Source organism: Salarias fasciatus, chromosome 18 (assembly GCF_902148845.1).
Source record: "Salarias fasciatus chromosome 18, fSalaFa1.1, whole genome shotgun sequence".
NCBI classification, from domain to species: Eukaryota; Metazoa; Chordata; class Actinopteri; order Blenniiformes; family Blenniidae; genus Salarias; species Salarias fasciatus.
Window position 1 is genome coordinate 28,151,433 of NC_043762.1, and position 27,305 is coordinate 28,178,737.

Consider the following 27,305-nt stretch of genomic DNA (forward strand, 5'->3'; position numbering starts at 1 on the left):
AAAAAACATCAACACTATATGACCACATGTTTTAGTTTTAATAAATAACTCTGCAGTGTTTGTATGTCTGTGTGTGTGTGTGTGCGTGTGTGTGTTTTTGTGTTTGTGTTTGTGTTTGTGTGTGTGTGTGTGTGTGTGCTCCAGCTCCCTCTCCTGACCCGTCTATGGATGGACGGATTGATGGATGCGCGGGTAGATGGATTTAAGGTCTTTATCGCAAACACGTGGTCAAACCATCCGGCTTTAGCGCGAAAACACCGGAAGTGGGAAGCTCCTCCACAATAAAACATCCCGATTTTAAAAACACGTAATAAGATATTTCTTCAAGAAAAAAAAGAGAGTTATTCTTTGCACAGTACAGTTACTCTAATATACATGGTCTCCTATTATATGATTTAATAATTTTAAAATAATATGAAGTGAAACTGTTATTGTAACATGTGAAACTGCTACATTCAAAACTCATTATTATTATTATTATTATTATTATTATTATTATTATTATTATTATTATTATTATTATTATTACAACTGGCGTTCATATCTTAACTGGTGGTTTGTATGTACAAACTGTTGTGAGTGAACTGCATATTCCCATATTATGCCATCTATTATCGCTACTGGATGAGACAAATAAAAAGAGGAACAATGTGAGTCTGACTCTTCCTCTTTTCCCAGATGCCGATATTGAGGAGTGATTAAGTTACTGAGGAAGTTAAATGTCAGAATGATTTGCTGGATCATGGAATGTTTATCTGACAGACTTGCTGCAGTGATTCCTGCGTCTCTGTAACTGACAGTGAAGATGTGGGTGAAACTGTCCTCACACACTCAGTGTTGGGCTGTGGATTCTGTTCCTGAGTTCGCTCTGGGGTCGACTCTGGTTCCTGATGACCTGGAGTTGGATGAATCAGCACTGAGGATGGATGGACTGACAGACTGAAGCCAGACCGGCACCACAAGATGGATAAATGAGGATGGCTCAGAGCTGATCCATCAGGATCCACTGACAGTGAGAGGGTGCTCTTCACTCTGTGTGTATGTCCTGCTTTAACAGCTGTCAATTGAATAGTGAAGTAAACAAACGATATTTGAGTCTGACGTTTCGTGACAAGAGTTAAATTTAGCCATGAAATTCAATAAGTGAAACGCAGCACTTGGGAATCTTGATTGCACAAATGTACAGTGAGACATCCAGATCACTGAGGACACACTCCAAGACACAAAACAATGCAGGCTGTGCTGGTTGTTCTCCAGCTGTGATGATTTACTTGGCCCAGTTTGTCGCTTCCTCTAAGAGAGTGTTAAGAAAAAAAAGAAAACAAAAAACAGTGGCTCCTAAACACTTTGCATAAGAGATGGATTATTTAAATCAACCTGGACTCTTAAACAAGCAGATTTTGACTTGAAACTTGACACGGGGCTTTAAACCTCCACCGCCTGACTATTTTCAACACTTGGATCTGAAGTTGGCTCCTTTGTATTAATCTGGAAATCCTTCACTCTTTGGTTTAACAGCCTGTTGAACGTCACGACACACAAGACAACAGTGTTCATATAGAGATGAATCCCTCCACCCTTTAAACCCACTGATCCAGCTGAAGGCAGTGGGCTGGGGGAGGCAGGTCATACCCTGGACAACACCAGTGGACTTCAGCTACATGCTTTTGAGGAAAGAAACTGGAGAAAACCAATGCAGCCAGGAAGAACGCGTAAATTCCACCCAGAAAGGTCTGGAGTTGAACTACCGCGAGGCAGCGCTGCTCACGCGACAGCGGCCTGTAAATCTGGATAAATAGAAACAAATGGACGCATACCGCGACATTCTGATATCTGTTTTTTCATTTGTGCTCGTTTTAAATTGGTAATTTGTTTTATTTATTTATTTGCTTTGCTCATGTTTTTTCCAACAATTACAGAACAGAAAAACAATTAATATGTGCAGATCAAACACAAATAGGGAGACAACAAAAAAAGAAAATAATATCTAATCAAACGCAAGGGTGTAAGTGTGTGTCTAAAGGAGTAAGAAGAAGAGAATCTTTACACTTATTTTATTCCTACTAGTTTTTAACTCTTAAAAAAAGTCGTATACCTTAGATATTATCAACTATATGTTTACACTGCTTAAAGGTTACACATTCACAATAGTGACATACTGTCATCGGTACATGATGTACGTGTGAATAAAAGTTAAATGATCGCTAAGACTGGATAAAAATTAAATGACTAACAGTAAATATCAACATAGGCTTTACAGTGACAAATATCACCACAGAAAAGATGACATTAACAGAAAACACAGTATTATTTGCACAGTGATTTTAAGATGATTTATGTTCATACTCCCTTTTGATGAACTCTGAACTGCTCCAAACATTTATTTTTATTTTGTATTATATAAGGGTGTTATTTCTTGACTTCCTGTTGTTTGTTTAATCCACGATTTTCTCCCTAACAGAGCAGGGTCTGTGCGCCAGATGTTCCTCAGCTGGTCTTTAATGTGAAAACAGCAGTGGATGCTGGTGGAGGTGTTTTCTTCCAGCTTGACGGATGAAATCCTCTCTCTCTCCCTCTCTCTCTCTCTCTCTCTCTCTCTCTCTCTCTCTCTCTCTCTCTCTCTCTCTCTCTCTCTCTCTCTCTATTGTGGTTGGAGGACCATCGGCAGGCTGCTGATCGTCTCAGCAGAAGAGGACAAAAGGACGTGTTTATTTTCCCTCTAAACTTTATTTATTTATTCCATCATTTTCCCTCCTGGTCCCCCGGTCCTCCTCTCCTCCTCTCCTCGCCTCGCGTGCGTCCGGACGGCGCGTGTCGGCGGGCGGGCGTGCGGGCGTGCGTGCGTGCGGGCGGCCGTGTGCCATGAGCGTCGGGCGGCTGCAGCCCCGGAGCCGGTGAGGATGCCTCATGGAGCGCCCCATCAGCACCGCCAGTGCGCGCGCCGCCCAGTAGCAGAGCCATGCCGCGGTTCAGCGCGCGCTGGATGGTCGCGCTGCTGCTGATCGTGGTGGTCGGCGGCGCTTTCTTCTTCTGCGAGTATCTCATCTACTTCCCCACCATCCTGAAGTGCGCCTGGCCGCGGCTCGGCCATGCCCGGGGCGCGGAGGACGCGGACGGCCCGCCGGCGGACGCCGCGGTCCGCGCCATGGTGCTGTCGGACACGCACCTCCTGGGAGCCGTGGGGGGCCACTGGTTCGACAAACTGAGGAGGTAAACACGCTCCGTCTAGTTCTTATTTACCGCCGGTTGGTCCCGAGCGGCGCCCCGGGCTCTGCGGGACCGGTCTGTAAACAAGCGATGAGGCTGACTTGTTGTGTCCACGCGCAGGGAATGGCAGATGGAGAGGGCTTTCCAGACCGCTCTGTGGCTGCTCAGGCCCGAAATAGTCTTTATTCTCGGGGACATCTTCGACGAAGGCAAGTGGAGCTCGCAGAAGGTAACGCTGAGCTCCCTGCTTCATTTTTCTGCAAAGCCGCACACTGCTTATACTGATGGTGATGATGATGATGATGGTGGTGATGATGATGATGATGATGTTGCATGAGGATGAGCGAGTGGATGCAGAGGCCGGCGCTCTCCGGTCAGGATCAGCATCATTATCTGGTGCCAAAAAAAAAAAAAAAAAAAAAAAAAAAAACGGGGCCGGAAGGCTGCAGGATTTTGAGGAAAACATCTGCAGCCCGCATCCCGGGAATCTATTACTGGATTGTCAAATGGGATCCATCACCAAGTCAGATCGCAGAAAGAGGCAACGGCGTGCAAGAGGAGCACAAAGGAAAGCCTCATTAAAACAAGAGAGAGAAAGAGAAGCGAGCTGCTAGACATGAAATCTCCACTAATCTGTGTTCCCCTGTCAGTTCCCTCCGCTCTGCCTCACACTTGCCTGGCAACTCTTCTAATTTGTATTCTGTGGATTTTATTTTTCGAGAGGAAAGGCTCAGATGACTATATTGACTGAAAAAAAAAAACATAAACTAGGTCTGCAGCCATGCAGGCTGGAACAGCTTGTTCGTTTCTTTACTCTTTGTTGTCTGTGTTAGCTCTGTGTGTCGAAACGCTGGGAGATTTCTGTTTGAAGTTCACTGGAATTAAAGAAGGAGTCTTGCATTTCTGGCTTGGGTTGAAATATTCTCCCCCCAAAAAAACACAAAGCTCTTCAGTCGAACACAAACATCCAGCAGATCCTCCAGCAAGACCACACATTGACTGCATTTCACAATCGAGTCCATTGTAGGAGGTCAGACTAGACTGAATCCGTCCAGCTGGCTAGACATTTCCCCAAAATATAAAATAATCTCATTTAAATCAGTAAAAATCAGAGCATCGTGCAGCAATCCAGCACAAAAGCTAAAGATACAGGACTTGTTTTGGGAGTTTTGGCTTTGAGACGGCTGGAGAACATTTCTAGAGGTGATCTGCGATGGATTTAAGACGAGAGCTCCTTTGGTTTTAACAACTCAAAACCTTCATTCACCGTTAGATAAAACCTGCACCACTGTTAATGTTCAAACACCATCTGCATCAATCAGATTTATTGTTGTTATCATCGAATGGATCACGGTGCTCTGGACTTTGGCTCCAGAATGCGTCACTGTACGATAAGATACCTGCGAATTTGGATGATTTGTCGCTTCAGACTTTAATACTTTCAGCACTAATGAAAAGCAGCCACACTGAGTCACTTCCAGTCATGTATATATATATATATATATATATATATATATATATATATATATATATATATATATATATATATATATATATATATATATATATATATGAAGCATGGCACTGATGCAGTCGGAGGTCTCCAGCAAGCAGAAACAGAACTGAATGTGAGTCGAAGCCGCCCGTCTCAGCCCCGCCGGGCGACCCTCTGAGACCCCCTTAATGCTGATGAGCCTCCCGGGGGGGAGCTGGGGGGGTTTGTCTCCTGATTAAAGGCCTGCGCCTCAGCTGTGTTTGTGTTGCTCTTCTCCGCAGCACTGGGAGGACGACGTGCGTCGCTTCCACCGAATGTTCAGACACTCCACCGACACGGAACTGGTCGTGCTGGTTGGGAACCACGATATCGGGTTTCATTATGAGTAAGAGCATTTTTTTTTTTTTTTTTCCCTACCAGCTTCATAGTTTCTTTGTTCTCCACTGCTCAGCGTTTGAGGTGTGATGCTGCAGGTTGGACCGGATCTCATCCCGCCTCTGTTAAAGGTTCAGGAGAGGACAGGCTCGACTTCAGGATTTCCACACCTCCACTGAAAAACCTCTCATTCAAATTTATTGATTCTTTTTTAGCACTTTTTACGCCAAGATGACAAAACTGAACAAAACTAGTGTCCACATTAACGTAGGTCTATGAAAGCCCTTGACGTGCCACTCAGTGAGGAGTATTGAAATGTGACGGTCTGCAGCTGAAGACACGGTGTGCTCAGAGAACACGGCGCTTCCAGACAGACACCCCGGCACATTATCATTTAATATCTCTCTGGCTGCTCACATCTCGGGTAAATGAAGCGATCAGCGTCTTCCCGATGTGGCCCGGGGTTCAGGCTCTGGCAGCCGTGGCATTCGAACCAGCAAACGTCTGGAAGGAGTACATGAGGAAGTCCCTCAGCTTGCCTCATCAGAAATGCTGTCAGACGAGTTACATCGGTCTGATTTAGCTGCGCACGTTTACATTCCCTTCAGCTTGGGGCTTTCATTCAGACTGATCTTTACAGTTTGTGTGGATGAAACCATGAAAAACATCCTCCAAAAACTCATTTCCAAATGTGGCTACACATTTAAAATGATGTCCTGCTGGTGATCCCTGATCACTTCTGTGGTTTTAAATGAGCCACGTCTGATTTAGTAGCAGCGTTACTGTATCTTCAATTGCAGAGAAGTTGCATCAACGGTGTCCACCCTCTGCATGCATTATTCATTGTGTAGGAGACTCTCTTTCTTAATTTATCAAGGGAAATGAAATACAAAGTGCAGCATAAAAATCTGCGCACAGTTCAGTCTTTGATGCATGTGATCCAGAAACGCGGGATCGTGCGAACGTGCAGCGGCTCACTGGGTTCACCCGGTGCAGCGGCGGGAAGCGGCATGGCACAGCTCTTATGTAACGCCGCGCGACAGACCGACAGACGCAAAGACGGCGCAGCGGCTTGTTTTGTGCAGCGTGACGAGCGCCCGGTGTCTCCCCGCAGGATGGACTGGTTCAAGCTGCAGCGCTTCGAGAAGGTCTTCAACGCCTCCTCCACCAGGATCGTCACCAAGAAGGGAGTCAAGTGAGTGGCGGCTGCTGGAGATCTGCTGGAGATGTTATAAGACCCACCAACAAAGAGAGAACATGCAAAAAAAAAAAAAAAATACACTCACAGACCAGAACCGGGGATCTTCTCACTGTGTGGCAGCAGAGCTGACCACTGAAAGCAAATAAACGTCGCTCAAATCCCCAAATTCATACCTAATGACAGTAAAATGAGTAGTTGTTTAAAACATGTGACCTCCGGGTTTAATCCCTTCAGTTTGCACCACAGATCATTTAAAATCCTCAAATCAGCCCATAAACCTGTTAAAGAATCCACTGGCTTCCTGAAGGATGCACACCGAGATTGTAATTACTTATTTTTTTCTCCACACCAGTGGTTAAAGAGTGTGAGAGTAAAGTACAGTGAGCTCAGACTATGGAAGCTCTCCACTCGTTTGCATGGTCTTCCTGTGCATTTCCCGCTTTCTGTCCCGCAGTCCAACAACATGATTGTGAAGCTAACATCCGTCTTCTGGGGTTTTTGGAGAGCGTTAAACTGAAGCTTGATTCAGGGCGTGAAGCAGCCGCGTGCTGCTCTTCTGCTCCTGGACGAGTGAACCCGATCAGATCAGATCAGAGGGAACAGCATCCCGCTTTTCCTCTGCTGCACAATGAATTTGCAGCCAATCAGTCACCTTACTATTGGTGGTATTAAAAAAAAAAAAATTAGAATTATACAGTAATACACCTGCCTGAATCTGGAGCTGTGTCAGTGTGTGTTTCGTCCAAGTGAGTAAAAATCTGTCATTGCTTAGAAAATGATTAAAATTCCCCAAAACAGCCGGCGACGGAAATAAAGATTGAGTGTGGTGTGTTTCTGCAGCCTGATGAGCTTCTCCCTGCTCTCCGTCTCCTGCAGCTTCCTGCTGGTGAACAGCGTGGCCCTGCACGGCGACGGCTGTCCCATCTGCCAGTCGGTGGAGAAGGAGCTGATCAAACTCTCCAGGGACATCAACTGCTCCCTCCAGGTGGGGGGGGGGTTCTGGAATCAGTCCACCGCCGTCTGCCACCCATCCTCCAGAAATGCCGAACGCCTTGTGCCTGCAGCAGATGTTTTGTTTTTTAACACATGAATCAGTTTCTTTTTGGGAGACATGGAACCGTCTTCGTCAGCGTCTCTCAATCCAGAACTCATTTCTGGATTGAGAGACGCCGGGATCATGTTGGAACCGTCTGTAGAAACACTGAACCGAGCTGCTTCCGCTGGAGAACCCACTGACAGCAGCAGGTCAAACCAATAAGAAAATCTATTAGAAATGTAGCTGCGTTTAACCTCCTTCAGCATGGTGGACGGACGGAGGGTTAGGGTTAGGGTTAGGGGTTTCACACTATTGTGAATCACTGAACATGACTACATCCGATGTGCTGTATAAGTGAAATCTATTGACCATTTGTTGATTGATTCTCTGAAAGATGACTTTCGTCGTGGTTGGAGCTTCGGGGCTTCGGTGTTTCTTTAACGGACTGAACTGCTCTCGTTTATCTGGGCTCTGAATTCATGAGTTGCAAATGTTCAGTTTCAGCCGATAGAGCCGAAATATTTCCTTCCTGGTGTCTACAAGTCAGAAGTCGGAGGCCTGGAAGCACAAAGTCGCTGTGATGAATCAAAAGAGAGAAAACAGAACCTGTCAGTCTCAGCTGGTGTTAATTGGAGACGAGAGAGCGGAGTTATTTAGAGAACAGAAGACTTTCACCTGTATTTATCAGTATCTCAAAGCTCATTAAGATTGTTGCTTCGTCATGTTTATCTGAAACTCTGGATAGATAGAAGCTCAGAAGTGACCAGATTACCATCTCAGGTATGGGATCTGAGGGGAATGGTATTCATCTTACACTTCAGTTTTACAGCCTCTGCGCCGGCCTGAGGCGCTCCATGTGTGAGGTCTGATTCCTTTAGATGCATTCTGTCTGAGCTTCGTTTTCCGCAAAACCAAAATGTCACAGTGAGAAAAAAAACCAGTCGCACGACAAGTGTGAACGCCACCCAGCAGTCGGAGCGGCGGCGGCACGTTCTGGAGGCGGGCTCGCCAACACACACAATATAAGACACGTGAGCAGAGGAACGAGATGTACTGGTTCACCACCGCCAGGAAGCTGAACACACAACAAACCGCCGTTCGTAACATTAGAGCAACGAGCCAGGAGTGACTCGTTGATTGGTTTTATCGGTCAACTCAACGCAGAACAGAGCTCTCCTCTGAGCTGCTGACCATCCTGCAGTCTTGATAAATGCAGCGATAAGTTCAGCTGTGAAGGGCGATAAAGCTCTTCTCTTTTATGACCTAACAGCAGCGCACATGCACTTTATTGTCTCCGTCTCGTCGTCAGAGCGCCTGACGTGACCCTGAACCTCCGCCGCTGAAGTGTGGCTGTTTGTGTGTGAACAGCCAGAGAGTTGCAGCTGATTGCATCTGCTTCCTCCTGCCAACAGCAGCCGTCTGTCTGTCAGAGACGTGGAGGGGGGGGGGGGATGTTTCAGGACGAGTAGTGAGTTTGTGGACAAGACGGCTGATGAATTCTTCATGTTCTCTCCCCTGCAGGGCTCGCCGTCCGGCGGCGGCGTGACGGACAGCTGCGACGGCTCCCAGCTCTACCCCCCCTCGCCTCCCATCATGCTCCAGGTGAGCCGAACACACACCCCCACCGCGGAGGCTTCGCGTGGCGTTAACTGCAGGCTGGGAGCCGCCTGAGCTCCAGCCACAGCACAGGATCCTGGGAGATGGGTTGGACTGGGTCTGATCGTGACTTCCGAGGTGCTCATGAGCCTCAGCTCAACTTTAAGCGAGCAGTGTGGGCCGAATGCCGGAGCCGCCGCAGGAACATTTCAGACCCCTCTGGATTACTGCCTCCATAAACAATTTAACGGTCCACAGCATAAATGTTCCCGTTTGATTCTAAAAAATCGTTATATGTCCCCCCCGGTCAGGATGCTGGTTCAAATCCCAGCTGGAGGAGAAAAAAACAAAACAAAACACGACAGTAAGAGAAAAGTGCAGCTTCACACGTTTATCAGAAATATGGTTGGAATTCAGTTATATAACACCGATTCAGAGAGACGCCTCAGATTTTACTCCGCACTCTTTGATTATGCATAAAGTAATCTCTCTTTGACAATCAGTCAGACTAAAATAACTTAAACTGTGTGGAATTAAATATTGATAGCGAGCCGGTCTTACGAGGTGCTGCTGCCATCCGGAGCTGCAGCGTTACTGGATTCACAGGATGAGAAGCCGACGCTCCCAAACAAAGAGCTCAGTGAAGTCCCCCAGCGATCCTCACTTCCTGGATCTGTTTTGGTGTGTGTGAGTCCAGCAGACCCCCCTTCACGGTCCAGAGCCTCGTCCAATCACAGATCTGCCATTTGTGCTGTCCTCCTGGATGACTTTAGTAGTGTTATAGTTGTTGGTTTTTTTAAACTTCCAATCAAATAGTTCATGAAAGGAGCAAACATGTGAGAGTATGTCCAGTTTTAATGCAGTGTGTACAGAAAGATGTATATTCCATTTAAACTGAGATTTCCAGTCCAGTGTAAAGACCGCATGGGAACCTCTTCCTCCTACAGAGCAGAATTCTTTGCTTTAGCAGAAATACGTCTGGTTGTATAACGCTATTTTGTTTTCTTTACACATCCGTTGTGTTGATGGATTTAGTGTTTCGGAGCTGATTTGTTTCTCAGGTTGTCAAATCAATGGTCGGAAACAGGAGGAGGATAGAAAAGAGAAACACTGCAAAGACAAAACATTTCAAACGCTTGAATGTCTTATTTTCTGGTATTTCTGACTCCGCTGTGACACCGCTGTGTCCTGCAGCACTACCCGCTGTACAGAGTGAGCGACGCTGGCTGCACAGGACAGGACGCCGCCCCCCCTGAAGAGCGCCACCTTCTGTTCAGAGAGAAGTACGACGTGCTGTCCAAGGAGGCGTCCCAGAGGGTGAGCGAGGAAGCCGTCCTCCGTTCAGTGGAATCAGAGAGGATGATGATGATGATGATGATGATGGTGAGGATGATGAGGATGCTGGGTTTCCTCCTCAGCTGCTGCACTGGTTCAAGCCCCGCCTCATCCTGAGCGGACACACCCACAGCGGCTGCGAGGTCCTCCACGACAACAAGTACCCCGAAGTCAGCGTGCCGTCCTTCAGCTGGAGGAACAGGAACAACCCCAGCTTCATCCTGGTGAGTGTGAGCATCATCATCATCATCATCATCATCATCATCTTCATCCAGCAGGCCGAGCAGACTGTAGGCAACGTCAGCCGATGGCGTGATGGAAAAGTTAAAGATTTTTTACAGCCATGAAGAGTTTACCTTCTTAATGAGTAAACATGAAAACTGTTCCAACCACTGCACCTGTTTATGTTCAGTAAACGACACAGAACCAGGAAATGGTCGTATTTATACATTATTCCAATGTTGGCTGCAGTTTCTACATTTTGAAAAGATTTATTTTAAAATACTGCTCCTTGGTTGAATAACTTATTACATTATTGACCAAATATTATTATAATAATGTCTCAAATATCCAGGTTAGTTGTAGGAATTGAAAAAAGTTATTAGGTTATTGGCTGTTATTGGACAAAAGGTTTACCAAGTGATTTCATGACGTGACTGTACTAACATCAAAAAAGTTACAGTCTTCTGAAAAACAAGGCATTTTCATCTTCAGGTCCAATTAGCAGCAACAGTAGAGGCGTCCTTTTCACTGCATGCTTTGTATTTGCAGGACATTAAATAGATCTTTAAACAGGCTTTCTGATGTTGTTTCAGTGTCTGAAAGCTCACACGTTGAATTTTCACATGAACTTTAGAAATGAGAGGAGGGGAGTCAAACATAAGGCTCATGGGCCAAAACCAGGTCACAAAAGGCTCCGATGCCGGCCGCCAAACCACCAAGCAAGTGGTTAAAATTTCAAAGAAGGCATTGATATTTGGACTTTGGATTTTGGATTTTGGTTTTCGGGACATCTCACTGCGTTTTTCAACAGAAGGTTTGAATAAAATGAGTTTTATGTTGAGATTGTCATGATTTCCAATACTTACGGTTTGTTTCTGGGAACATATAGAAATTTTCATCGCGTTTATTCGTCTACAGGTACACTGTACAGCAGACATTAAGACTCTTTCCTCGTGGTGAGTTGAGAGTCTGGAGTGGGCTTGAGGGCCATCCTGGGACGAGTCTGCACCTTCTCTCTGGGTCAAACAAAGAAATAATGCATATAAGATTATTTAGTGACTAAAACACTCCTTCTTGTGAGGTTTGGAGGCCCCCTGGTGGCTGATGAGCTCCAAGCAGCCATCTTTAGTCAATCTTCCATCCACTGACTTGGAATCTCTCCCTCCCTCCTCGCAGGCGACGGTGTCACCCAGCAGCTACACCCTGTCCAAGTGTTTCCTGCCGGAGGAGAGCACGGTGATCGGGGTGTACTGCTCGGCGGGGGCCTGCCTGCTGCTGCTCTTCCTGGCCCACTGCCTGTGGATGAAGGGCCTGCTCCAGTGCCTCAGCCTCTGCCTGCTGGGGAAGCACAAGTCCCTGTGAGCCCGCTGCCTTTCCCAGAGTGCACCGCGGCCACAGGTTCACCGGAGCTGACCCCCCCACCCCCCCGCTCCGACCACCACCACCACCCCCACCGCCCCCTTTTCAAATTCCTCCTGTGAGCGGGCCGTAAAGATCCTTTCATACGACCAAGATTTATGTGTTGGGATGTTTTTGGCGGCGCTGTGAAGGACCTGGATATTTATTCTAAAGACGCTACGATGGCAGGAGCTGAGGTGGAAGCCACTTTGATCTTTTTTTTTAGACCTCTTGGCAGTGCAATACTGACGGAAAATACACTTTTAGGAAGGTTTTGATCTCAGAAGGAGACTTTTTAACTTTGCACACGTGTGCCATCAGCTAGTGGAAGCAGTACATATGTAAATAGCTGGGTGTCCCCGGTCCGACCTCAGTGGTGCAGTTAGAGCTCCGTGGGTGTTTTATGTCCTCCTGGTGTTACCTGTGACCCCATGTGACCCCACCGGTCGTCTCTCACTCCCAGCACTGTCTGTTTCCGTCGTCGATGTCTCACCAGCCATCCGGGGGCCCCCCCCTGCTCCTTTTTAACTGATGCATTTTGGGAAAAATAGTGATCGCTGAGTTTCTGTGCCAAATGTTTGTGAGGGTTTTTTTTGCCGAATTGTGGAAGCATTTCTGATGAAACTGTACATAATAAAACCGAATCTGAAATTGCAGATGAAGAGTGGTGAGTGCAGCGGGATCCAGGAAGCCCCAGAAATGAAAACGTGGGTAAAAAGTAGCGACGCTTCACTGCAGTTAACCTAACCAAACTCAATTTTCTACAAACTTCAATTAGCTTTTACAGTCACAACACAACAGCTGTTGATGTTTTCACTTATTTTGATCTTTTTCTTAGTGGACATAAAGTACGAAGCGTGTAAAAACATGCAGTGATATGCAGCAGTAGCAACTGTTCCTTGCAGTGTCCTGATAGGAGTTGTAGGATTTTCAGTTACAAACAAATGCTGCATTATTGCACTAAAAGATGCATCTGGTGAAGCAGAAACACTGAAGACGGGGCAGATTTAGTTCAGCATGCTGTTTCCCATCCATGATGTTACTGTGTGTTTATTCAAGGGGCTTTTAAAATGTAGTCTTCATGTCATTTTACAGAGAAAAGTACTTTTAACTGAGTTCTGAAGTCTACACCTTTAACAATTTCTGGGTTTGTCGTCATCTTGTGTTGGAGGGAATGTTAGTTGTTGCTCTAAACAGCTTTAAAACTTATTCCTGTGAGTGGCGTCAGTCGGAGTCCTGTTAATGTTTCCCAGATAAGACGGAGCAGACGCTCGACGCACCGTGACCCCCAGCGTAAACCCGCCCCAAACACACCCGCGTGGCGACGAATCCAAACACAACCGGACACCAAGATAGAAATAAAGCAAAGTCCTCTAATGTGCCTCTTTATTTAAAGAAAATAAAAATGTCATTTAATCATCCTCCCAGGCCAAACAAGGTTTTTGCACCTCCAGTCAGTTCACTCTCTGTCGGGGATAGACGTGTACTGTAGCAGAAGAAAAGGCTGATGCTGTTTGTACAAGGAGAAGAGCTTGTCTCGTTGGGTGCTGCTCACACATTCATAGTGCCTGTGCCATCGGGTATGGCTCCAAAGGACCAAAGAATTACTAATATTGCACGCTCTCATTTATTCATCTCCATTCTAAACATGCTTTCCTATGTGTGTATGTATACATATTTACCGTATACATACATAGGTATGTACACCTAGGCACACACATAATTAAACATGTATAATTGTACATATATATTTATATAGACCTATAAATTTACATGTACATACATTTATAAAATTTTACACAACACGCACTTTGTCCTCATACGCGCACACGCACACACACACTCGCACTCACACTCTCTCTTTCTCTCTCTCTCTCACACACACACACACACACACACACACACACACACACACACGATGCGTCTGTGAGTCTATGTTTGTTTTATGTACACATGCGCACAGGCACGCACATCGGTACAGATCTCAGACACACTTCATATCCAAAAGAAAGAAAACAGAAAAAAAGAAAACGTTGGTTCCTATTAAAACAACACCAGGTTGCAATTTGGACACTTTCAATGGATTTCCAATGTTTGTTTAAAGCTGTGAAATTCAAAATAATAATAATAATAATAATAATATTAATAATAATAATAATAATAAAAGGAGGAAAATTAAAACAAAAAAGGCATGGCGCTGCAACATCTGGTCTTCACTGCAGGTAAGTGGTTAATTTGCATAATGTATACAGGTTTTTAGGATTTTTTCCCTATTTTTTTTTTTATTTTTTACTAAACAGCATTTCCTTTTTTTTTTATAAACCAGAAAAAACTAAACTCTACAGAGAAAGTCCCCTACCTGCAGTCGTTCGCTGCCGATAGAGTTTGACATCAAGCTGTACAGCGCAGTCGAAAACATACTTACATCTGAGCTCATTTACAGGTACAGCCATAATCAAGGCACAAAGATCTACAAGTAGATTTGTTTTTCTTTCAATTAAGTTGTACAAAATAATATTACATTTTACAGTCTGTACAGGATAATTCAACCTTGCACAGTGTACAAGTTAACAAAAAAAAAAAAAAAAAAAAAAACCCGCCCCACCCTCGAAAGAAGAAGGAAAAAGAAAACAAACAAAACCATAGAGTTTCTCTCCCGGCCCCCCCACCCTCCTCCCCAGCAGTATCTCTACGTTAAAAGGATGGTTTGTGTGGGGAAAAAAAAAAGGAGGCAGGTGCGAGTCCGTGGAGGCGGCAGGGCGGAGGTCAGAGAGCTCAGTCCCTCGTCCTTCACTTCCATCCGTCGTCGTGTCGACGCCCCGCTCCGGCCCCGGGCGCCACGCCTCTCTGGCAAGCCCACGTCGTGACAGAGTAATAAATATCGTGATGCTACATTGTGTGTATGCTTCCTCTGGAGAAAATAAAATCAAAAAAATAAAATAAACAACAGCAAAATCATTAAGGAACCTGATGGAAAGTGCATTTATCTCTTCATCCGCTCGGTCTGCGCTCCGGCCGGCCGACTCCCGGCGCCGAGAGAAGGAGCAGGGCGGAGGTGGCGAGAGGGGGGAAAGAAAAGAAAAGAAAAGAAAAGAAAAGAAAAGAGGGGCAAAGTCATGGTGGTGATGCCTGCTTTAGCCAGCAGGTGACACACTCACACACACACACACACTCACACAGGCTCTCTTGCTCACATGGCATTTCCCCTTTTCTTCATACCACACACACACAAACCGCTGCCTCCACACTGAGGTCCTGCAGGTGTGTTTTCTGTATCCACACACCCTCCAGTCCAGGTCCAATGACAAAGTAAAAAAAAAAAAAACACCAGAAGGACACGAAGGGGCAAAAAAAAATTAAAAAATAAAACAAAAGGAGGTAGCCCAAGGCTTAGTGGAATGACAGAAATCAAGGCATCGACAGGAAGGATCGAAAGAAAGAAAGAAAGAAAGAAAGAAAAATAACAAATAAGCGGCACAAAACCATTTTTGTTCCCCAGTCTTCCTTCTAACATCGGCAGAACGGGGCGAATCGGTCTCAGAGAGAGAGAGAGAGAAAAATAAAAGTATAAAAAGCTAAGAAGTTAAAAAGAGGAAGAGGATTTGACACACTTCAGTAGTACTTCATAGTCCTCGACAGGAGGGGCGGTCTGAAGGTTTCTTCTGTGGGGGTGAGGAGTGAGGGGGGAGGAAGAGGAGGAGGAGGGGGAGGGGGAGGAGGAGGAGGAGGAGGAGGAGGAGGAAGGGCTCGTCGGGGATGCAGGAGGGTGGAGGAGAAACACAGAAGGCTTGACGGAGACGGTCTCCCATCACAAGAGTTCGTACTGCCGCAGGTGCATTCTCTGAATGATGTCCCGGCAGTCGTTGAACACCCGCCGGATGTTCTCTGTGTCCACGGCGCAGGTGAAGTGTGGGTAGCAGTAGTGTCTGCCGTCGCCGCTCGCAGTGCTGATCCGCTGGGGGGCCGAGAGGGGAGGAGAGGGGAGACGTCACACGGGCGGCAGGACAAAACACGGCAGAGGCAGCATGAGGCCCATCAGATCACTGTTATTAATCAGAGGGAGTATCAAGCTGAAGGCAGCGCCGCACACGAACATGATTTTATCTGTTTATCTGCAGGCACCTCCGCCCTCGCAGAAAGGTCAGCGTAAGCAGAACAGGTTCATCGGGTTCAGTCGTCTCTGTGACTACCAGTACGAACGGACCAGTCGGGTTCATCTGATGAACTTACAAGAAACTCGTCTCGGATGAAGAACTTCGCTCTCGTCACTCTCGGGTCTTCACCGGGTTCGGGAGTTGCTGAAAGATTAAAAAAAAAAAAAACAACAACAGAAAAACAGGTTCAGGGTCATCTCTGGGTCCAAAATGCGTCTCTGAGAAAGCAGGGCCGCGCGGCGCCGGGACAGACCTTCATTTGGTATGGTGTAGCGAGCATATTCGGGGAAGTAGTCTTCAATTTTGGATTTTCCAGCTAATACTTTCTCAGCCAGCATGTCCTGCTTGTTCAGGAATAATATGACCGATATAGTGCGTAACCATCTGGAGGACAAACAGCGAGAAGAAGCACGTGAACACATCTGCCAGCATCAGTCAGGGATTCAGGGGGGTTGGGCTAACCTCAGCTCCAACAGTGTGAACAATACCAGACGGGTCTGGACTCACCTGTTGTTCCAAATACTGCGGAAGAGGTCCAGGGCTTCTCGTAGCCGGTTGGTGTTGTTGTCTTCCCTTATTACCATGTTATAGCTGCTGCTGGCCACCACGAAGATGATAGCAGTGACGTCTGGAAAGAGAGGAGAGGCGTCAGCAGGGGGCGGCTCTGCTGCTCCAGGCCGGGCCGGCGGGGAGGCTCACCGTTAAAGCACTGGATCCATTTTCTCCTCTCATCTCGCTGGCCCCCAACGTCAAACATGCTGCGGCGGAGACAAAACAGTGGGTCAGTCCCAGACGCGACCGCGCGCTCACTGCTGCCCTCTAGTGGCCAAAGTCTTCGTCTGACTGGTGGGACGGAGCTGCAGCGGGCCGACCTCCCAGCATTCATTCTACCGTCTGACTTATCGTAACCGTTATCGCCACGGCCTCCCTAAAGCCTCGATCTGAGCAAGACGAATAACAGAACGTGATCGAGTACTGAGCAGACGACATGAACAGCCTCATTTGATTGTAGAATGTTTGGATGTCTTCACAGCTCGATCATAGCAAACAAAAAAAAAGAGAAAGAGAAGGGAGTCATGACCCAGAGATTTGCCATCAATCATTCAGGATGATATAATGTGAGACAAAGGCCTGCTTGAAGCAGCAGAACAAGACTGTTGTGTCTGCAACCGTGGAAATGGGTCATTCTGAGAGACACCCGAACCGTTACAAAACCGTCTCTCCAAACTGAGCTGGCTGCTCCGGGAACTGACCAATAACTTCCAAAACACGACATGTTTTGCATTTTAGTCCCAGGAAATGTGAACGTTCTTCACCTGGGATTACCGATTTAACAAGGAGGCACAGTTAAAATGTGAGTTTGGACTGAACTCGTAGAGGACTACAGAGGAGGGAATGCTGCATTCTCTCATCAAATTCCTGATTTACCATTTTACCTATAATCAGCTTTGATTAACTGCAGCTCTGTTTGACCACAGCTTGAAGGATCAGGTATCAAAGAAGTCTGGATTTAAGGTTCATTTCTTGGCAATTACAACATAAAATACTAAGACTGACTGTGGGATGTGAAGGCAAAGCTTTGTAATTCATTCATTTTAGCTTCGTTTCCACAAATTACCCAAAATGTTCAAGTGTTCATTAATCATGATGGAAAAAAGCCACAAAAAGCATCACACTGATCGCGTGTGTGTGTGTGTTTACGTCTGTGTGAAAGCCGAGAACTTACTGGAAGTTCACTTTATCTACTTGGAACCTCGTCTCGAAAATCCCTGAAGTTAACACTCGGCAGCGTAGCAGGTCCTGCACACCGCGGACAGACAGGGAGGATTCAGCAAAACACACCCAGCAAGCAGTTTGACTTCCACATAACGTACCGAGCGTGTGAGCGGCGGAACTGACCTGGTCCGTTGGTGTGTAGTCGCTCTGTCTTACAGAGTCGATTCTGTCCAGAAAACTGAAAGATAAAAACAACAGATCTCAGATTTTGATGTCTGGCGGAGTCATTTCCACCGGCTGTGCAGAGATTTCATCACATGCAAAAATATAATTCCTTCTATAAAACCCAAACATGAGCAGTGGGAAACAAGTCACATGACACAGAAGAGAGACGTCAGCTGCAGATATATAATCAGTCCTAACCTACATTCAGGCATTCCTGTGAACCACAGTGCGATCTGCGAGGGAGAGGCGGCCATGTCTGGCTCCCTGTCGAGGCCTGACAGGCCGCTGCTGGAGCAGCTGCGAGCCACAAGAGGGCAGGCCTGCTCAGTCTGGGCTATTTTGGTCTGTCTCTAGCCAGAGTGATTACATAAGGCGGTTATTGTGGAGGTTAGACAGCTTGCTGTTGCCATCTTTTCACTACTGAGGGAGCATGTGCAGCGGCAGCAGGAGCGGCGGCAGCTGGGCCTCTCCGCCGCACAGCGGGCAGGCTCAGGACGCCCGGGCCGGGTCCCCATCCCCGGCACACACACACACACACACACACCCGGTCAGTCCAGGAGGCCGTCACACAACCACACTGAGGATACGCGTCCATTCAGCATGAGGACACACAATGTGGACACATGACGAAGGCATGAAGAGTCTAACTAACAGTCTAACAGCTCCACTCTGACGATGGAAACAGCAGAAAGCGCCTCCGAGGCCTCGGGCTGAAACGCCCTTGAAGAAAGTAGCAGTAGAACTGAGTTAGTCAGCATAAAATGCCAGTGTGTTACTTTCTCTTCCTAAAAAGACCTCGACACAGAAACCCGTCCCGCTGAAGGGGCTTGAGCGTTCCAGAGTGTTGTTTAGAGGGAGCCGGGGTGTGGGGCCACGCTGGAGCCGCCGCCGCCGCCGAGCGACGGTAATGTAGCACGCTGATGTGGACTGGACCGGTTCTCGCTCGCCACCATCTTTCACTTTCTACCCCGAGCCGCTCCAGGATGTCTCACACAGCAGGCGGCGGCGGCGACGGCGGCGGCCGCAGCTTACAGGAAACCCGATGCACGGAGGATCGGCGCTCGGGTTTTCAGTCAGGGACGCCCGCCGCCTCATTTTCTCTTCAAAGTATGAGAGCGAACACACCCACCTCAGATTAAATAACTCTGAATAAACACTTTACAGAGACGCTCCTCGTGTGTTCTGACGCCGATGTTTTCACCACCCTGATCGCTCCAGTCCGGCCCCACAGAAGAAGACATTAAACTATTTCTCAGGCAGGATCTAATGCCTACTAAACAAATCTACAGCTGCAAAAGGCTGCCTGTGCACCAGATTACTGTAATCCAGGATATTTGCAGGTTCTGTAGATGAATTACTGTTTTGTCAACTTTGCATTTTTACTCTCTACATTTAGCTCTTTAGCTTCTTCAAACTATTCACTATTGATCCGATGCACGAGGACTGATGACCTGTATCAAAGCTAATTATTAAGCAGATGTGTCCACTTTGATACAAACAGTATTACTATAGCAGCATAGTGTGTGTGTGTGTGTGTGTGTGTGTGTGTGTGTGTGTGTGTGTACATGTACACTGCCAGCTCTAGCTGAAGATGCTGTAAAATAAAGTGTTTTAATAAAGTTTAGATTATTTTTTGTGCTGAAGCTCATTTCAAAAACTGTAAATTTTCAACTCTGCTAAAGTAAAGATGTTTAATTTGCAAGTATCTGTGCTTTAGTTCTTCTGATTACGACTCGTCAAACACGTACAGTACGGAGAACCAGACGGCAGGTTTGACAAAAAAATCATGTCACTCCAAAACAACAAAATCTGCTTTAATTTCGAGAATAGACTGAAACAGAAACAGCTGATTACTTCGTCAATTTACTGTTCAAACTCGGTTCCTTTATGTCTATTCTTTCGATGCCGCCTAGATTTGCCAAATATGCTGCTTCTAACCATAAATACCAGACGGTTCATACCCAGGAAGATAAAAGCCTTCCAGAAAGCAGAGAAACAGAGCTGTGTGTCCACGGACCCACCAGGATTCATGCGGTACGACCATTCAAACTGCTCAATACAATCAGAAACACGTGGGAAAAGAGTAAACCCACCAGAAGGGCACAAAATAAAGACACGTCAGTCAGAAACTGGTTCAGATACGGTGGAAAGCGTCGTCAAACCGAAGGTGATCTCATGACGGAACTGTCAGGTCAGGAACACACAAACATTCACACACTGAATGTGAAAAAAACTTAACAACAGCCTTTTGGTTAGAAATAACCTCTCAAGACCACTCTGAAACAGAGAGAAAATCACCGATTTGCTTTTTGTTTTTGGCTTTGAAGTCTAACGTCCCAGTGGACATTTATCAAATCACACAATTAATCAAATCTTTGCACCGTTTAGTGCTTCTCTGGCAACAAGACAAACCCAGTGAACTCCAACACATACGATAAACACAAACACACACACACACACGAGCGCATGTCAGCGCTGAGCGGACACAAATAAGAAGCAGTCACACTCCTAAACGAAGCAAATCCTCCAGAAAATCTTCTGCTTTTTGCCCCATTGCTGCAACAATGTGGGAGTATTTTTAGTCAGCCTTCCCTGCAGAAACCTAGCTAAGTTATAATTACTGAGTGCTTTGTGACTGCCATGTGACACAAGTACTATTGGTAGAGCGCTGGAGATCCAAATATAGTCTTTGTACCAGGCGAGAGACAAAAGGGAACGGGGGTCCTGGATCCAGGAAAAATGCTGAAAAAGATAACATTGATCAGAGGGCGGCCGTCCAGATAGCGCCTTATCAAAAGGTTTGGGTGCAGTTTTCACTGACCACCGCTGTTCTGGTCAAGAGCTACAAATAGAGAAGCCGGGTTTAAGGCCCGGGGAAATCCTGTGGTCTGAGTCGCTTTCTTTAAATTCCTCCCAGAGTTGTTCTCTGCCTGCATTAGAAGCCTTTGGACCAGGGGCAGCAAAAAGACTGATCAGGACCACAAAACATTATGCCCCTTTTCACACAGAATATTCTGGTGAAACTCTATATTTTCAAGCCTATTGAGTGAACATTTGATGCAATATGCCAGATAGTTTTCACTGCTGCATCACGTCACCTCAGTGATTTATCTTAGTCAATTACTTTGATTGAAAATATGCATTTAAAATCTTTCTTGTCATTTATTTGGACTGCGAGGCCATCATACAGTTCTGAGTGGACACTCTCTCTTTAAGACATTTTAAACTCTAAAGTTGCAGGACTGAGCAGGATCCCTGAAATCAAAGGTTCTCGGATCTTATTTGCCATTGTACGTCGTATCAAAAGGTACTCTGATATCTGAACCACAACATAAGCACTGCTTACCAGTTAATGGCCTTCTTTAGCGAACAAGCTACACGCTTCTGTTTTTCTACTGTTGATATTTAAAGCCATGGTCAGATCTTTTAGAATCTTCTTTCAAAATGTTTGTATATGATCCCCAAACTACCCACAATGCTCCTTGGATTACAGCATCCCTCCCAGTTAAAACTTGTGAGTCAGTTAAAAAAAAAAAAAAAAAAAGAATAGTGCCACATCCAGGTGTGCAGACCGACGGCTCAGCAGCTCCAACTAGTGGCAGGCAGCTGTATGACAGTTAACTGGTCTTTCACATGAATGAAAAGGATTGATATCAGTGGCAGCAACGAGCAAAGGAGCACAAGATGAATCGTGAGGTCGCCTCTGTATGGATGCTTTGCTGTGAATCTAAGTCAAGTGTTGCGTTCACACACACCAAGCTAAGCTACACCGAGTCCCAAAAATCAGCTGGGTCGAAGCGGCAGCTGTGAAAGCCAGAACAGTCCTATCAGAAGGTGTTTTGTGAATTAAAGTCTTCCTGATTCTTGGTCCTAACCCAGTGTGAACACATACTAAAAACGTTAAGTCCTCCAAACTTAAAACGACCTGCTATAATGACTACCCAACGACTTAGCTCGCTGAACTATTCACAGTTAATGTGTTAAATGAGATCATATATATATTTAAAAACCACCACTATCTTGTCTATAACAGTCTGTGTGTGTCTCTTCGGGCTGGACCGTCTCTGTATTGAGCTTAAACACACTGTACCGGCCTGCGGGCCAGCCTGTGCTGCTATGTATAGGCTTTGTTATGGACAATATCACTTGACTTGGCCTGGTCGTTCTGCGTTGTTCGCCTCATCTTTCCATAAAACACACACAGGCCCGAATACACACACAGCCGGAACCTCTCCCACACACACACACCAGTATGTTGAGGGACCGTTGACGCTGGGGGGCCTCGGGCCTCGGCTCCACGTGGTCCGGGTCACATGGTGCTGCCCAGTGAGCAGAAAGACGGAAGATGGTGGAGGAGGAGGTGGAGGGAGGAGACTGCTTCAGCACTGGCAAAAGTGTCTCCTTTAGATACTTTTTTATTTAATATTACCAAAGAAAAAGAGGAGTAACTTTAGCGTTAAGAAATCCCCAAAACAAAAGAACAACAAACATAAAATTCTAGATGAAAACAACTTTGTAAAGTTGATGCGATCCTGAATTAAATGCTGGAAAACAGTCTCCACTAACAGACCAGAAACCTTCACACCAGCCAGCAGCACTCAGCCTCATGCGCTCATTTGATAATTGGGTTGACTTTTTACAAATAGCAGGCCATCTTTAATTAGCAGCGCAGAGGATCCGATCAATAGTTTCCATATTTTGAGCGGCTCGGGCCAGCATAATGGACATTCACTTTAGTCTCCAGTTGACTGGTGACAGCGCTCTGAAACTCACGCCGGGACACCGCAGCACCACGAAGCACTTTCTCCCCGAAAGTCTACGTTGAACCGCATGAACTGCAGCTCCGCCGGGTTTTAGGAGCAGCTTGTGAAGAGCACAGAGAAGAACTTTCCTCACAGGGCTCGTCTATCCTCCTATAAAAGACACACAGTGCTGAAACGGGAGCGGCGGCATCGCAGTTCGTCACATAACACACACGGTCAGATGTATCGAGCTGCTGCAGCGCACGGGGCCACGTGCGGCGGGACAGACCCAAGGTGGCGCTGCACAGGATCGTGGTCACCTGGTGGAAAGATCCCAGCCCGGGGTTCAGCTCATCCATTCTAACGGGAACACTGCACAGTTTGGGAGATGGATCTGAAACTAGACAAATCCATCAGCGGCTCAGTGGGTACTTCCTAAATATAGGAGCAAGAACGGAGACACTCCTGAAAGTCAAACCAAATCTTCTGTAAACAAAAGTGCCTGCTTTATCTCAAAGCCGGCGATTCGCCTTCCAGGACCGCATCAGGTCAGGCTTTTGAAAGGTGTTGTATAAAAATGTAAAATACATTGTGATGCCCTTTCGTCTCTGCTTAGTGTCTACTCGGACCATTACGAGACTTCTGTTTAAAATAGACTCCGTATGCAGGACTAATGTCGGGTCTAAACCGTGTCAAACGCTGGGCTCCCAAAAGCAGCTCTCACTGAGAAATCGACTCATGGCTTTCTCTAAATAATATTGAAGCCCGACATCGATATGCGATTTGTCAGCTGCTGAATTAGCCTGCGCCAAAAATAGAAAACCATGTAAAAATAGTGTAATCAACAGTATTGAGCAGGTTTCAATTCTCTTCCCCGTAAACAACGACAGCCTCCATGTCCAATTTGTTGTTCCGCTAGGAAGTCAACTGATGACCCAGTGAAAATGAGCTTCTCCTCTTTCGTCCAAATCCAAAGTCAATAAGCAGTGACTAATATCAGACAGTATCACAGCACTAGTGCAGCTTGCATAAGCCTGAATAAGCCGTATAGGCCCAACCACCTGGTTATAATTAATCAGCCACGACTTCACAGTGTGAAGTAAAAAAACACGTTCCCAGCAAGCAACGCTGACGGATTAAACTCAAAGTGGTAATAAATATATACGTTCCTTCTTCCCAGCATTAGTGGAAGCCAGCGGGCCTGCTTGCTGTTGGTGTAGTACACAGGCAGGCCTCCGGGTGGCATCCCTTCGCTCCTGCTGCCACAGCCTCTCTTCCTCACTGACCCTGCCTGGTTTTAGCAGCTGGGTTCCCATGGCAACCCCAGTCAGTCCATACCACTCCTCTCTCTCTCCCTCTCTCTCCCTCTCTCTCTCTCTTCCTAAGCCAGGCTGCACTATCCTTCCATTCCCAGACTCTCCCATACATCAACACAAAGCACAGCCCAGCTCTGTGCGCTCGCCTCTCCGCACTGTGTGTGTGTGTGTGTGTGTGTGTGTATGTGTGTGCGCGTGTGTGTGTGTGTGCGTGTGTGTCTGGTGGGAGGGAAAAGCAAATTTAGGCCCGTGAAGATAGATTATTTTAGAGGGCCATCGTCTCAAGCGCGCGACTAAAAATAAGTCTGATTTCAAGTCAGGAGAAGGAGAAGCATTACGCAGAGAGCAACATGTGAAGAGACTCGGAGTTACCGAAGACTCAAACAACTTGAACAACGTGTCGGCCATGATGGATCACACTGTAACTGCACAACGCGGCGGACACTTCTGTGATCCCACAGATTCAGGGTGACGGGTGCAATTCCTGATGTACAGCAACGTCAAATAATTCCAGTAGTCTGTCAAAAGGTAAAAGGAACAACAGTGACTTTTGTATTTGTGCGTTAGCAAACACTGGCGGTGCGATCCTTAACCTTGTCCCGTCCACGCGCTGAATGAGTGTTGAAACAGTAAAGATGTCCTGAATGAAATTAAATTAAAAATGTACTGCTTACCCGAAATGTCAACTACAGCAAAATGATCAACGTTTACAGATTTATTTAACTTACAGTAAACTTAGAGCTTTGGAAATGATTGTTCTCGTGGTCAAATTATAACAACAATAGTTCAAATTGTTTAAAAGTTTAGAGGAAAATGTTAAAAATGTTAATCAGGTTCGGCAAAAAGCCAAAGATGAACCTCGTAAACCTTATTTCCACTTCTGGAGCTGAAATCAACAAAATTTACCAAAAGAAATAAATCAAACTATCCCATTTGCATGGTTTTGATATATTTGGAATTGATTTGACATGTTTCTGATTGGCTGGTATGTGTTTTCTGTATCTGTATTATTTGTAGATGACTCCAATTTTGTTCCAGGTTCCCAATTTACCAGCTGGACGAGCTCCGTCCCTGTCAGATAAACAAATATCTCAAATGAAAATAAATTATGGATTAATAGCTGTGAAGCAGATTGACGTAATGTTTCAAGCAAGATTAAAAAAAAAAAAAAAAAAAAATACAACTTGTTTTGTGTGGCAAGAACCAAAATAACCAAATTTATTCAGTCAACTATCACAAGCAATAAAACGCTGCAATTTACACAAATTACAAAATGGGACACTTATAAAATCTGCTTCCAGTTGATATGTCATCTTTATTTTTCACGGTCAGGCCAATCAGACAAACATGTGGAAGTGTGCAGCGCCTTTATTCCACTGGCAGAAACATGGATGACGGCTCAGACCTGGCCTCAGGCCCCAGAACCACCGTGACCAGACGGAGAAAGAGGGACCGGACGCTGGTTTTAGTCGCACACTGGGACTCAGAGCCTGGAGACTGGAACCCAGCAGGCCGGCCCAGACGACAGGAACGTTCACACACGTTAGCCTCCGTCAGCCATGCTAGCTCCGACAGCCGACAAGCACCGAGACACAAAAATATAGAAGAATTCTATAAACAGCTTCCGGCCCGCCGTCCTTCTCACCACATTCTTCGGGAGCGTGTTCGACTCGTGGTTCAGGTGGAGGAAGACCTCGACCGCCGGGCCTTCGGGCTCCAGGGCTCCAGCTACGGAGCGCCGCCAGGGACACACTCTGCTGGACGCGACACAAAACACACCACCGTCGACGCTGAACACACACACGGTCATGTGAGCCCGGGCGGAGTGTGTGGAGCTGGGAGCCGCCGTCATGATCGCACATCAAAATGTCTGCTGGCGTGTCGAACCCTGCTCTGATCAATTCAGCTGCCCTTCTGTGTGTGTGAGTGTGTGTGTATTAGGGGGACACAGAGTGAAGCATATAGGTGCATTCACACACACACACACTCTGAGGGATTTGTTTCATACGGGGGCATTAAGAGAAGAGAAGGGCCAGACAGTGCACAGTCGCTCTCTCTGACACACACAGTCACACACACAAAACCAACACAGAGGCGTTTTGTGTCTCACCTTCTGCTACTGACCTTCCCTTTGTTTACAGCGCATTGCCGGGATACTCCCTTTGATTCGGCTGCGCACACGTGACCCTAGCCAGTTTCTGCTCTGCAGTGCTGCTGCTAAAAATAGCCTCAGCTTGCCCTGGCTCCACAGCTAGTTTACATAAGCTCTAAGGGGGGTGGGGGGGGGTGAAAGGGGAGGGGGTAGCAAGAGGGAGACAGAGGGGGAGGAAAGGAGGGGGAGTTTCAGTGAGGAGAGAGAGAAAGAGGAGGAGGAGTAAAAGAGTGGAGGAGGAGGAGGAGGAGGAGGAGGAGGAGGAAGAGGAAGAGGAGGAGGGGGAGGTCTGTGGACGACCATTCCACAATCTCTGAGCAGGGAACCTGCAGCGCCGCTGCTGTCCTCCAGCAGACTCTGCCTTTACACTCCTGGTCAACAGCAGGGTGTGTGTGTGTGTGTGTGTGTGAGACTGAGAAAGGCATACGTGTGTGTGTTTGTGTGTGTGTGTGTGTGTGTGTGTGTGTGTGTGTGTGTAAGTGTGTGGTCGGCAAACATTAACAGACTCGCAGATATCCGCCATTCACGAGCCTCGCTTCGTGTCTGTCTGTCCTTTAAAATGGACGCACACTTTAACCCAAAAATAAAAATCTATTTATAGCTACAATTCCCCTTCTTTAAGAGGAACATAAATTCTCTCTCTCTCTCTCTCTCTCTCTTTTTTCTTTCCCTGTGCAGCGCCGTCCAGGAGGCAAAACCGACAATTAACACGGACCGACAAACACAATGTGACTGTTTCAATTCGAAAGACAGAAAAGAAACCTGTGATATTTACATTTGGGCCGTAAACTTGTGGGCACGGAGCAACATGTGCTCTCTGATGTGATTTAACTCAGAATCTGGACGAGAGAGAAGCTGCCACAGCCTCTGGTCTCTAGAAACAAAATAAAAACACTTTGGCAGAGAAGCTAATCTTGTGACATGTAGCATGCTACGCTGCGCCGCTTTAGGCTCTTCCAGCTGCTTTCAGATATCCGGGCCGGTCTCCGCGTTCTCTCATCCTGACGTCTACAACTTCCCAAACCCACCGGGCGCACAAGTTTTGGGGTTTGTGGGGGCAAGAAAGAGTAAACCTCAGGAACACCGAGGACGTGGAACGGCGCCCCGGCTTACAGCCTGGAACAGGCTCGGCATG

At 46.6% G+C, this 27,305-nt stretch overlaps 2 protein-coding genes across 3 annotated transcripts in view; one reads left to right on the forward strand and one right to left on the reverse strand.

Annotated features, from left to right (window-relative positions):
• The first annotated feature begins 2,634 nt into the window (after positions 1–2,634).
• On the forward strand, positions 2,635–12,521 carry mppe1 (metallophosphoesterase 1). Its single transcript, XM_030115469.1, has 9 exons — positions 2,635–3,210; positions 3,328–3,436; positions 4,984–5,087; positions 6,192–6,272; positions 7,155–7,263; positions 8,836–8,916; positions 10,105–10,227; positions 10,329–10,469; positions 11,644–12,521. The coding sequence occupies exons 1-9, from the start codon at positions 2,960–2,962 to the stop codon at positions 11,827–11,829; spliced, it is 1,185 nt and encodes a 394-aa protein (XP_029971329.1). The 5' UTR covers positions 2,635–2,959; the 3' UTR covers positions 11,830–12,521.
• Positions 12,522–15,614: 3,093 nt separating this feature from the next.
• The window catches only part of LOC115405754 (guanine nucleotide binding protein (G protein), alpha activating activity polypeptide, olfactory type), a 38,222-nt gene continuing 26,531 nt past the window's right edge, over positions 15,615–27,305 (reverse strand). For both annotated transcript variants that reach the window (XM_030115454.1, XM_030115455.1), the window contains exons 6-12: positions 17,919–17,973; positions 17,746–17,819; positions 16,719–16,777; positions 16,527–16,647; positions 16,273–16,403; positions 16,096–16,163; positions 15,615–15,820 (exon numbers count right to left, since the gene is read on the reverse strand). In XM_030115454.1, coding sequence (XP_029971314.1) covers positions 15,674–15,820; positions 16,096–16,163; positions 16,273–16,403; positions 16,527–16,647; positions 16,719–16,777; positions 17,746–17,819; positions 17,919–17,973 — 655 coding nt within the window. In that variant the 3' untranslated portion in view covers positions 15,615–15,673. The remainder of the gene's footprint in view (positions 15,821–16,095; positions 16,164–16,272; positions 16,404–16,526; positions 16,648–16,718; positions 16,778–17,745; positions 17,820–17,918; positions 17,974–27,305) is intronic.

Excerpts from the sequence above, each read along its gene's own strand:
- mppe1 (XM_030115469.1), top strand. The coding sequence starts at position 2,960 with ATGCCGCGGTTCAGCGCGCGCTGGATGGTCGCGCTGCTGCTGATCGTG. Across the intron at positions 6,273-7,154 it reads GTCACCAAGAAGGGAGTCAA|CTTCCTGCTGGTGAACAGCG; the intron begins GTGAGTGGCGGC and ends CGTCTCCTGCAG. Across the intron at positions 10,470-11,643 it reads ACAACCCCAGCTTCATCCTG|GCGACGGTGTCACCCAGCAG; the intron begins GTGAGTGTGAGC and ends CCCTCCTCGCAG.